The sequence below is a fragment of the Notamacropus eugenii genome, chromosome 7 (assembly GCF_028372415.1).
Source record: "Notamacropus eugenii isolate mMacEug1 chromosome 7, mMacEug1.pri_v2, whole genome shotgun sequence".
Classification (NCBI taxonomy): domain Eukaryota; kingdom Metazoa; phylum Chordata; class Mammalia; order Diprotodontia; family Macropodidae; genus Notamacropus; species Notamacropus eugenii.
The window spans coordinates 120,503,168-120,515,921 of record NC_092878.1 but is presented as its reverse complement, the minus strand read 5'-3'; the positions used below and the strand labels follow the sequence as shown (position 1 = coordinate 120,515,921).

General features: G+C 38.6%; 1 protein-coding gene across 1 annotated transcript in view; it reads left to right on the top strand.

Annotated features, from left to right (window-relative positions):
* EGF (epidermal growth factor) overlaps positions 1 to 12,754 on the top strand; it is a 143,017-nt gene that overhangs the window by 25,290 nt on the left and 104,973 nt on the right. The window contains exons 3-5 of the mRNA XM_072623378.1: positions 2,198 to 2,397; positions 6,574 to 6,755; positions 9,520 to 9,750. Of these exons, the coding sequence (XP_072479479.1) occupies positions 2,198 to 2,397; positions 6,574 to 6,755; positions 9,520 to 9,750 (613 nt within the window). The remainder of the gene's footprint in view (positions 1 to 2,197; positions 2,398 to 6,573; positions 6,756 to 9,519; positions 9,751 to 12,754) is intronic.

Here is a 12,754-nt window from a genome sequence, read left to right as displayed (position 1 = left end):
GGAGACCTTGACCTACTCTCTTTCTAGCTTAAGCCTCTTTGTGCCTTCATGAGCAGCCTGGTTGACCATAGCATACCATGTTGGTGCTAGATTTCAGCTTCAACCTTATAGTAGCCCACAATTGCCAAACTCCAACCATCTACCAACCTCAACTTCACCACCAGGTGTAAGGTGCCATGCCTGGAATAAAGTGTTTTAGAGTTTGCAAAACTCTTTGCGTACATTATGCCATTTAAACCTCACAACAATCCCATGAGGCAACAACTACAGATATTATTAAATACTTTTTTCTTTTTTCACCAGAGCTAGATGCAGGTTCAGGAAGACCTGCACTTAAGTCTGACCTCAAACATTTAATAGCTGTGTGACCCTAGCCAAGTCACTAATTATGTTTGGCTCAGTGTCTTCAATTGTAAAACAGAGATAATAGTAACACCCACTTTCTAGGGCTGTTGTGAGAATCAAATGAGAGAATATTTCTAAAATGCTTAGTTTAGTGCGGGGCAGGAACTGCGGATAGAATGCTAGACCTGAAGTCAGGAAGACTCATCTTCTTGAGTTCGAATCTGTCTTCAGATTCTTACTAGTTCTGTGACACTGGGCAAGTCACTTAACCTTATTTGTCTCAGTTTCCTCATCTGTCAAATGATCTGGAGAAAGAAATGGCAAACCACTCCAGCATCTTTGCCAAGAAAACTCCAAATGGGGTCACACAAAGAGTTGGACACAACTGAATGACAGCGGCAGCAGCAACTAGCTCAGTGCCAACACATTGTTGTTCAAGCATTCAGTTGTGTCTGACTCTGTGACTCCATGGACTTGGAGTTTTTTCGGCAAAGATACTAGAGTGGTTTGCCATTTCCTTCTCCAGATCATTTGGCAGATGAGAAAACTGAGACAAACAGGGTTAAGTGACTTGCCCAGGGTCACACAACCAGTAAGTGTCTCAGGCCAGATTTGAACTTCAGATTTGGGGATAGGATATAGCAGATGCTTAAAAAATGTTAGTTGTTTGACTGACTGCCTTGCCCAGGGTCCCATAGGACCATAGCCAGAACTAAGGTCTTGTCTTCCAGGCCAATTCTCTGTCCACTATCCTATACTGCCACTTATTGAGTACCCAGAAGGCATATGACATTATTTAAGTAATTTAGGGGAACAGAGTACATATTATTTCTCCCCTCAAAAAGCTTGTGATCTAAGCCAGCCTGTTTCTGTAATGTGCAGATCTTAGGCTGGAGAAGTGAGTACTTTCTAGGGCATCCCTCATTACATAGATTTGTGAATTCAGCTGCTCCTATGGTGAGGATGACAAATGGAGAGTTTCCTCATGTACAAAATTTCTAAAGGTCTGCTCTTGTGCCCTGAAAATCTGGAAGAGGAGCCAATTACTTTAAGTCTCAGCAACAAAAATTCCATATGATCTTAGCCCTTTCTTTCTTTGACTATGGAATACTAGAAAAGCAATGATTTGTAGTGCAAGTCTGGCAACCCCACAACCAAGAGCAGATGACTAGATACCTTTCACTGACAAGAAAGGATGCATTTAAGGTCTCCAGAAGGACAGAAGAGATGAGAGTAAACCAGGGTTAGGCTTAGGTCTTTCTGAGATGTCCTAGGACTACAACCTCTACTTTTCCTCCCTCTTTTCTCTTTTTTCTTTTCTCTTTGCTTCTATATCTCCTAATTACCAATCAAGAGATGAAGTAAGGGAGAGGGTAGGTGGGGGAAGAAGAGGCATTTTCAAATATATTAACATTAACAATTGTATCATTATATTTAACACATAATTAAAACATTGGACCTTAAACTAATGCACTTAAGAATTTTTCACGCTATAGAGATTACAATAGATTTTCCACTCATCCAATAAAACCCAACTGGTATAGGGAAGCTATCTCACTTTTTATGTTGTTCATTTTCCTCAGTAACCCAAATTAATTTGGTGATATTTATTTCCAATAATTAAATAATGAAGATTATCTGTATGTTTTTTTTTAAACCATGACTCAACTACTGTAATTTTTTATCTGTTTTCCTGATGGAAACATGAAGATGATTAGAATTTTGATGATTAGAATGTTGCTTTGTAAACAAATAATTGTACCTCTATTTGGTATAATTTTCAAGTAATGTAGCTGAATAATCTTTAAAACATGATGTGAATGCATGGTTTGATTTCTCCATCCCCCCTCAGGTCCTGCACCTTTCCTAATTTTCAGCCATGGAAATGCTATCTTTAGGATTGACATGGAGGGAACTAACCATGAACAAGTGGCGGCTAATGCTGGCATATCGATATTGATGGATTTTCATTATAGAAAGGAGAAAGTCTATTGGGTAGACTTAGAAAGAGGACTCCTGCAAAAAGTATTCCTGAATGGCACAAAGAAAGAGGTAAAGTACCCACCATCATAGCATCTGTGGGATGTGGGACAGGGACAAGAAGTCAATAGACTTTGAGGTTCTATGATGCTTAGCAGCAAGTGGCCAATATTGTGTCAGAGCTGGAGTCACATTGATCCTAATTTGGGGAGGTCCAGCTGAGTTTTTTCTTGTATACATGATAGATTTGTGTTAGTCTGTGCTGTTTGGGATCATAGGGATGATCATTTTGTCTGAACTGACCAATCAGTTTGGTCAAATGACCAGTTAGTTCAGATGAACAATATTTATTTGATTTTTTCCCAAAATGAGATTTTCTGACTTGGTCAATTTGATGTGCAAATTCAGGGATCATCTTTGGAACAAGACCTTATGGCAGAATAAGAACTGATGATGATTCTTTGGAATAAGAACTTATGATGAGTCCGATTCCCATAATGCATTACAGTGTGCAGAACATTTTCCTTGCAATCATCCTATGAAGTTGGTATGGCAAGCTCTGGGCAGGTCCTACAAAGCTGGAAAGGCTTTGAATATTTGCCCAGTGAGGAGCTGTTGGTCCACTGTTTGAGCCTAAGCCTAGCTAAGTTTGGTGAGGTTCATGACCAGGCTAGCCAAAGGGTGATGAATTGTTTGGTGACAGGAATTCTAGAAGTTAGAAGGGAATTCTCTCTGAGAGCATCTATTTTCCTATCTTCCTTAGAGAACAGTTTAATTTTCCTGAAGAAGGCACTAAAAGTCTGAGAAGTCAAACACCCTCACATAGCAAGGAAGTGGCAGAGCCAGAACTTGGACCTCAGTCTTTTGGCTTCAAGTCCATAGCTCTGCTTTGTAAAGATGATTATAGTTTGGAAAACTGTTGGAAGAAAGGGTGCAGAGTCCATACAAATCTCCAAACCTTTCTCCATTTTGTAGTGTTAGGGTGGATAATAATTGCAAAACACTCCATGACACACTAAGTGAGAATGAACACAACAGTAAATGCTTCTTTGCCATTCAAAAGAGCTATGATATCATCAGTGTGACCAACAATACAGAAGACCAACAAATGTAAGAGTCCATGGGTTGGCCAACAAAACCCATCCCTGGGTGGCCAAACTTTGAGAGAGGTAATTTATTGAATGCATTTTTAGGGTGGTGGAGGTGCCAGTAAATATCACCAGATTAACGAACTCCTGAGAATCACATGGAGAGAAATGAAAATTAAAATAATTCTTATTCCAAAGAGTCTAAATGTTTTACTAGTCTATTTACATATTTTGTGTGTTGGTAACATGTTACTCTACAAACTAATGATAACGTACAAACCCATACAATATTGTGCAGAGATCTATGACCTTCAGAAGGAGAGTGTGACCATATGGATGCAATTTTGTAAATTACAAATCCATACTTTACCATACTTTCTATTTAAGACAGACTGCTCATTTATATTAATTTTTATATTAATATTTATTTTTACCCTTAGGAAGTTGTTGCATTTAGGCAGTTAGATGATGCAGTGGATAGAGCATTGAGCTTAGAACGAGGAAGATTTGAATTTAAATACAACTTCCAACACTTACTAGCTGTTTGCCTCAGTTTCTTCAGCTGTAAAAAGGGAATTATTAATAACACCTACTTTGCAGGATTGTTGTGAAAATTAAAATGAAATATTTGATAAGATGCTTAATATCATGCGTGTCATATAGTAGGTGCTTTCTTCTTACCTAGCATTTAGAAGGATAACTTCTTTTTTTCAGGGTATTTATACTTTGAAAAAAAGGCAAGTAGCAGATGAATGGATGGATAGTGAAAGACAATTTATCTAAAGAACCCACAAAAAATTTAGAGTATTTCATTTTAATCAGGGAATCCTTAAAATAATCCCTCCATTCTCTAGGAATAACATTTAGAGAGTACCATGAGAAATCCATAGACAAATGCTTGAAAATTTGTTCTAAACACAAATTACTTCAGACAGTTGCCCATTGTTTCTATCTAGAGTTCAGTCCTCTTAGAATTCTTTTAATTAGCTAATCCATTTTTAATATACTTTCTTAATATCTCCCTTTTAAATGATGTAGCCTGAGTTCAGTGCCATTTGTCAGAAAGGGGGAGAAGAGGACCCTAATACCTAGAGAAGCAGCAGGGGGAAGACAGAGAGAGAGAGAGAGAGACAGAGAGAGACAGAGAGACAGAGAGACAGAGAGAAGGAAAGAGAAAGAGAAAGGGGGAAAGACAGGGGGAGAGAGAGAGAGTGAGAGAGACAGACAGAGAGAGAGAGAGAGAAGAGAGGAGGGGAGCATTCATCAAGGACTTCCCAAATGCCAGGCACTGTGCTAACTATTGGGGATATGAATAAAGATGTTAGATACTCCCAACCCTCGAGGAGCTTACATTCTGATAGAGAATGAGGGAGGCTGTAGCTGCCAAGGCTTGGGAAGTGTCGTGGAGACCTAGACCTGAGCACAATAGGGTCAAAGATAGTGAACCAATGCTCAGAGTGGCTCTGGGTTGTAGGTTGTAGTCTAATTTTCTGGTGGGGAGGGATTGATGGTTACGGCCCAAGTAGAGACAGCAAGGCTGAAGACATCTAAGAGGACAGTTGTTAAAAACCTATGATGATTTACGCAGATTGAATATTTAAAAACTTGAACCCTGAACTTATTGGGAAGATTTCCCAGGAGGCCCAGAATTGGACAGATGGTGAAGTTTGAGTCCTGGCTTTTTTCAAGTCCTTGGTTATACCAATATCTTATACTTGGCATGGAGGACCAAGGTTGTAGAACTGGACAGAGCCACTCGCATGGTCACAGGAATGGGCCTCCACTTAAGTGAAATGGATAGTCATCTATTCCTCCTCTAGTCTGCAAAAGCATGAGAGTGTAATGCAATTTTGAGATACCTCATTGGAGTAAAGGTGTCATTTGTAAGTGTCTGTTGACCTTCCCTAGGGTGAACAACATGTTAACACAAGCACACATTAAGATGGATTAATTCACTATTATTAGTGTTTGTCATCTAACAGAGACAAAATCCCTGGGGAAACAAGAGAAAGGACAGGTGCTTTTTGATGAGATAGAGGAAAAGGTGAAATACCTGGAACATGGGGCATTGCCCAAGGAGGGAGGGGAAGGTCTGACCCAGTAAGAGAAACAAAGAGAAGAAACCATTGTAGTTCAAATACTTGACTTAAAACCTGGAGCAATCTGAGCAAGGTACATTATAAAGAAAGAAATAGAAGGATGAATTGGTAAGAACAAAATTTGATTCAATTTAGTTCATTTAAATTTAACTCAATTCAGAGGATGTGGGTTAAGGACCTACTCTGTGCAAAGAGCTGTACCAAACACTAGGAATACAAAGGAGAAAAAAGACAATTTCTGTCCTCAGAGAAATTATAATCTACTAGAAGGAAGAGATATTTACACAAATAACTGTAATTTAAATGAAAATAAAAATGAGTTTGCAGAAGAGGTCAAACAAGATGAGAAATTAGAGGCAGAGAAGTTTGCTTCTATTTGGTAAGATTCATAGAAGGTTTCATGGGAGAGGATACACTTGAGTTCTTAAACAAAGACAAGAATTTCAATAGGTGGAGATATTAGGAGGTCCATTCTAGGTATGTCTTATGCAAATGCAGGGTCATGGGGGAACACAGTGGAACTAGAATGAAATAAAGCATATGGTCCATTTACTTGCCAACATGACACATGAATTCTATGTGATCTTGTCATATTCTGATAAAATGTTGTGCATGGCTGGGTTTGGTTGAAATCTTGAATTAAATTTTAAAAGTATTACTGTGATCAACCTGAATAAGCTTTATTTTCAAAGGATGTAGATTTCACTTTTAAAACAGTTGAAATTATTGCTAAAGATTCATTCAATACCTGATTCTGATTGTATGCTTATTTTTAGAACCTTTATATTTCAGAGCTACGATAGTAAATAGTGGGTCAAGAACTTGTAAATTCAGAAGTATCATTTTGAAGATTCGCTCAGGATGGTAACTTTGAAATGACAAAAATAACAATAGCAACTCAAGGCTTATTCATTTTATTCAAAGCAGTTTAATTATAATGGGAAGTTAAAGACCAGAAGAGTTAATGGTGACAGACACTTAAAGTGATGGATATTTTAAAAGAAGTATCATGTTGGTCAGAAGGAAAGGTTAATAGCTCAATTAAAGTTTTTATTTTGCAGATTCTGTGCCATGTGGGAAAAGGGGTTTCGGGAATGGCAATTGATTGGATACATGAAGAAATTGTTTGGTCCAATCAACTGAAAGGAACCATTGAAGCTACAGATATGAAAGGAAACAATTCTCATGTCCTCTTGAAAGAATTAAATTATCCTAAAAATATTGTTCTTGATCCAGTAAAAAGGTAAAACTCCTGTTGTTTTCTGATATAGTCTTTAAGATGTGAGGGATAATTCACCAGCATCACTGATTTTTAATAGAACGATTCAGGGAGAGTTGTATTAGTTTGCAAGAAAATTTGTTAAGGTGGGGTCTTGATGATGTGATTGGAAAGTATGCGCTGTTGAGTTTACTTGGTGTGTGTGTGTGTGTGTGTGTGTGTGTGTGTGTGTGTGTGTGTGTGTGTGATTGTGAGACAGTTGGGGCTAAGTATCTTGCACAGGGTCACATAGTTACCATCTGAGGTCAGATTTTAACTCAGGTCCTTCTGACTCCAGGTTGTGCCACCTACCTGCCCCTGTTGAACTAACTTGTGTAGTGATTATACATTTGCAAAGAATCAGGCATGGCTATACTTTAGGTTTCTTATAGAGCTGTTAATCTAGTCTATCCTTGGCTCCTGATGATATACAGTGTGGAACGAGCTGATTTATGGACACCATTTGGGTTACCAATGGCAAGTCTACAAAGCTGGAAGGTTCTTCTCTGGCCAAGGGAGTGTTGTGCAGTGAGGAGATCTGGCTAAAGCAAAGCTTAGACCTCTCCTCTACCCCCTATCCCAAGTGGTTTCTTCTCAGGAATGAAAGCCACATCATCTAACAAAGCCTTCCATTTTCAATTCACTTGATAATTTATAGCTGATCCTTGGAAACACAGATCAAGTTTCCCAGCCTATTAGACTTGTGTCATTTCATTTTATCCAATAGTTTTTTAAAATTAAAAAAAAAATTTCTTCTTTCCTAAAACTTTTGTACATAGTCTAAGGTCTTTTAGTAGACTGATTGAGACATCACCTAGTTCAGGTATCAGAGATAAAAAGAGTAGAGTGATTTCAATCCCACCTTTACATTGGTAAGTCTTAAAATAAGAACTGTAGATTGTGTACAAATGTAGGTTAAAATAGAAATGTAAATTCTCATCTTTAATTAAAATGATTGATCTTGCTCTCAAGGACCCTAATAAGGAAAACAAGAAAATGATGATATCAGAGAGAATGAGATAAATGTGATTTTGAGATGATTTATAGTCAAAGGACTACGGTAAATTTTTGAAAGGGGAGAATCACTTTCATTTCACAGAAGTGGTGGTACCTGAGTTTGCTGGTGAAGAAAGAGAAAGCTGTTAAAAGATGGAGGAGGAGAGAAAGGGGAGTCTATTCAAGGCATAGGGGAAGGGATACAGGAAGGAACAAGAATTTCGTTCAATGCTTTCCTTTGGTTAGAATGTTCATTAAATACAAGAAAGAGTAGTAGCTGGAGATACAAGACTGGAAAGGTAGGATCATAAGGTCATAGCTTTAGATATGGAAGGAGCCTCATGCTCCATATATTTTTTTCTGATGAGGAAACAGAGGCCTAAAAAAAATTAAGTGACTTGACCAAGGTCACGTAGATTCCTTCCTATAGCAGAACTGGGCTTTGAATCCAGGCAGTCTGATTTTGAATCCAGCATGCTTTCCACAGTACTATGTTGACTCTCCTCTAAAATATTATGCCTCTAAAGTAGGTGATAAAAAAGTTTAAAAAATTAAGTGATAGATGAAGAATCAGATGGTACACAGTTTTGAATTATAAGATCAAACATTTATATTTTTATATTTTCTGTTTCTTATCACCTCTAAAGTAGGTGATAATAAAAATAAAACAATAATAAATGAAAATAAAAAATAATAAAAAAATAAAGTAAGTGATAGACAAAGTTAGAACCAGATGGCATATAGTCTTGAATCATAAGATCAGGCATTTATATTTTATCCAGTAAAAAATGGAATGCCACTGAAGGTTTTTAAAAAGTGACATGATCATATTGGTTCAGTAGTATGAACATTCAGGTATCATTGTGGAGAATTTGTTGGAGAAGAATATATTCAAGGCAGGAAGGATAATCTGCTAGGTCTGAGAAGTGACAAGGGACTGAACATGGTTAATATAATGAAAGGGGTGAGAAGGGGTGAGATGCCAAGAAAGCAGAAGGTATGTTGAGTAGTTGGACATATAGGATGAGGATGAGGGAAGAGTCGAAGATGACTTAGAGATTACGTCCCTGATTAACTGGAAGGATCCTGATGACTTGAGAGGAGATGATGAGGTTCGTCTTGCATGGTTAATGTCTCTGTGCTTTATGAGCAAAGCAGAATTACAGTAGTTCAAAAGAAATGTAAGAAATGTACACATTTAGTGACACCACCACTCCAAATGTTCATATGAACAATTTGTGCCTGACCTGTGAAAATAGAGCTTTCTGAGCCCATATTGGTTTGATCAGCCACAGTCAGACAAACGATACCTTGATCTTGACACAGCGATGCCATTTTGATCCTCTTAGATCCTACCTGATCTATAAGATGAGGTGCTTGGGATGGATCCCAAGGGACCCAAAAGTCTCTAAGCTTAACATTACATGCTACTCTAAAAAACAGTTTATTTTCAGAAAAGTAAGAAAAAAGGAGTTTATTGTAAGGAGTTTAAGGAGCAACTGTTAGATGCTGAGGAAGGAATTTTAGGAATTGGACTCCCAGGTGCCTTCAGAGGGTAGAGACTGCACATATAGACATCTTTGTGAGGAAGGTAGACCGGTTTGACTGTTTTAGCTGAACTGACATCTTATTAACTGAGTTTTTGCCAAAAGTGGTTACACCTTTTGTGTATAGACACAGACTCATGCTTGGCCATCCCTGAAACTGGCCAGGATAACTCTCCAAACTCTGTTTTCTTTTGTTTCCTATTCAGGTTTATATTTTGGGTGTCAGATAATATTACTGGCACTATAAACAGGGCAAATCTTAATGGGACAGATGTGAAGATTCTAATACAGAGATCACAGCCAATTAAAATGATCTCACTGGACATCATTGACCAGAGACTCTTTTGGATTCAGTACAGCGGTGAAGAGAATGACTTTCATGTTGGCTCATGTGATTATGATGGGGGCTCTGTTTACTTGCTGAATCATTTTATAAGGTAAGTTTTGCATTTGAGTTAACAGGAATAGACTATTACTCAAGTCCTATTAAAAAGACTAGTTGTATGACTAATGTGAAAATATGTTTAATATGAATGTATATGTAGAGCTTATATCAGATTGCACACTATCTTGGGGAGGGGAGAGGAAAAGAGGGGGGAGAAAATTTAAAACTCAATATCTTATGGAAGTGAATATTGAAAACTAAAAATAAATAAATTTAAAAAATAAAGAAAACAATAAAAATGCTAGTTACTTCTGCATTTGTCACTTTGGTAGGTATGAGAACGACTATGCCTTTACTGCTTTATGCAACAAAAAAGTAAGTTTATCGACATCTTTTGGTTTTAATCTCACCTTCATGTCTCAATATATCCTTCTGACCTCTCTAGCCCAGAGAACCATTTGGCGTGAGAGAGATTAAAAGAAGAGGGAAAAAATAGCCGCCCTCAAACTAATCAGTACATCAGCTGTCCGTCTCCTACCTCTGCGAAAAAGGAAGGGAGACACATTCTCAAATCTCTTTTTTTCAGAACCAGACTTCAGGACAAAAGTATAATTACACAGAATTTATTTTGATTTTTGAAATTATTTCCATTTACTCATTTTGTATTATTGTTCTCCTGGTTCTCCTTATTTCACTGTGTAGTAATTCATATTTTTCATTGTGTCTCTCTGTAGTCTTCATATCCATCTTTTTTTACAGGGCAGTTATGTACATCATATTCACAGATTCCAGTTTGTTGGTCTATTTCCCAAATGATGGGCATTTGCTTTAGCAAAATATTTTCAATATTTTGTGAGCAAATGATAATAGTGGCTAGAATTTATGTAGTGCCTTATAAATATTAACTCATTTAATTCTCCCAATGATCCTGTGAGGTAGGTACTATCATTTTCCCCATTTTATAGATGAGGAAACAGAGGCTAAGAGATTAAGGGACTTTACTAGGTCAGTATCTGAGGCAGGATTAGAACTTACACCTTCCTGACTACTAAGTCCTGCACCCTATTCACTGTGCTGTCCAGCTGTCTTTCAAATAGTACATGCTGTGGCAGGAGGTAGGAGATTAAAGTATGTAGCTATCAGTCTAGGAATTCACCTATATCCTTTTCCTCTTGCACTTCTATTTCTCTCTAGGGCATCTAGGTGGTGCAGTGGATAGAGCACCAGTGCAGGAGTCAGGAGGACTCAGTTCAGATCTCACCTCAGACACTTGACACTCACTAGCTATGTGACCTTGGGCAAGTCACTTAACCCCAATTGCCTCATCCTGGGTCATCTCCAGTCATCCTGATGAATATCTGGTCACTGGATTCAGATGGCTCTGGAGGAGAAGTGAGGCTGGTGACCTGCACAGCCCTCCCTCACTCAAAACAAAGTCAAGTGCAAGTCGTGTCATTATTTCTCTGATGACATGGTCTTCTTCAGCCACGAAGGACGAACACACTTACTGAATTTCTCTCTACCCAAACAGCTTTTTGATGAGTGGCAGATAATGAGGACCTCAGATCTTGAGCATTGGATTGGGTCAGACTGAGTACCAAGTGAAATAAGAAGTAGACTCTGATCTTTGATCTTGGGTAGTCTCACTTGTTGCATCTGAATGTACTAGAGGGATGAGAATTGCTCAGCATTCTGGGATTTTTAGTTCAGAGGGACAAACGTTCTTTGTCCTCCCTGATAGCAGTCTCGACTAGGATGATCTTTGTGCCAGAAGGGGACGTGAGTCATGCCTGGGAATTTTGAAAAAGACAGTATACAGGCAATGACAAAAAGCTGAGAAAAAGGAATGAGCAGTAGGGGAAGACAGTGTCCTGTGGCTTTTTCAGCTCTCACTGAGCTGAGCTGCAGAGAAGCAGTGGCCCGGGGAAATGGTTAAAGAGAGAGGAAAGGCTGAGTTGCTGCAGAGAAGGCAGACATTGAGGTGAACTTTTGGATCCTAGCAGCAACTTGGGACAAGGAATTTAGATGGGAGCTGGAGACTGTAATTATATCAGACCACTGGATCCAGATAACTCTGGAGGACATAGTGAGGCTGGTGACTTAGCATAGCCTTCCTCACTTAAATCCAATTCATTTGCAAGTCATGGTATCATCTTCCCGATGTCATGATCCTCTTCTAGAATGAAGGACAAAAAACCCACACAACCACAACACAACACAACAACCTCAAGTACTGAGGAAAGTTCTAACAGGCCTTCTATTTCCTCAACCTGTCCTTCCCATGCCTCTCAAGAAGTAGGACTCTTCTCCCTTCCTTTAACTATTTCGTTTACACTAATTTTACTTCCTATATGATGAAACCTGGGGTCATCTATGAATGTTTGTATTGTGTAATTAATCTGTACTGAGAAGAGGGACAATATCTTATTGTTGTTCAGTCATTTTAGTTGTGTCTGATTCTTTGTGATCTCATTTGGGGTTTTCTTGGCAAAGATACTGGAGTGGTTTGCCATTTCCTTCCCCAGATCATTTGACAGATGAGGAAACTGAGGCAAATAGAGGTTAAGTGACTGCAGGGTCACCCAGCTGGTGTTTGAGGTCATATTTGAACTCAGGTCTTCCTGACTGCAGGCTAAGTAGCCCATCCACTGCCTTATCTAGCTGCTATTATATTGCTTTTAGACTAAAAGTGAGCTAATTGTCCTTAAAAGGTGAGGCTGATTAAATCTCTGTAAAGGATCAGGGGAGAGAGGAAAGAAAAGATCACCTCTCTCCCTTCCCCCCATTCCACCAGGGAAGAGGTAGGCAAGATCTAGGAAGCAATTAATTTCACCTTTCAGAAGAGAGAAGAGACCAGAAATGTTCTAATAGCAGATGGCCAACCCTACTCTCCACAACCATACACATCAATGTAACAAATAACTAGGTGGCACAGTGGATAGAGTGCTGGGCGTGGAGTCAGGAAGACATCTTCCTGAGTTCAAATCTGACCTCAGACACTTCCTAGCTGTGTGATCCTGGGTGAGTCCCTTAACCCTGTTTGCCTCAGTTTCTCA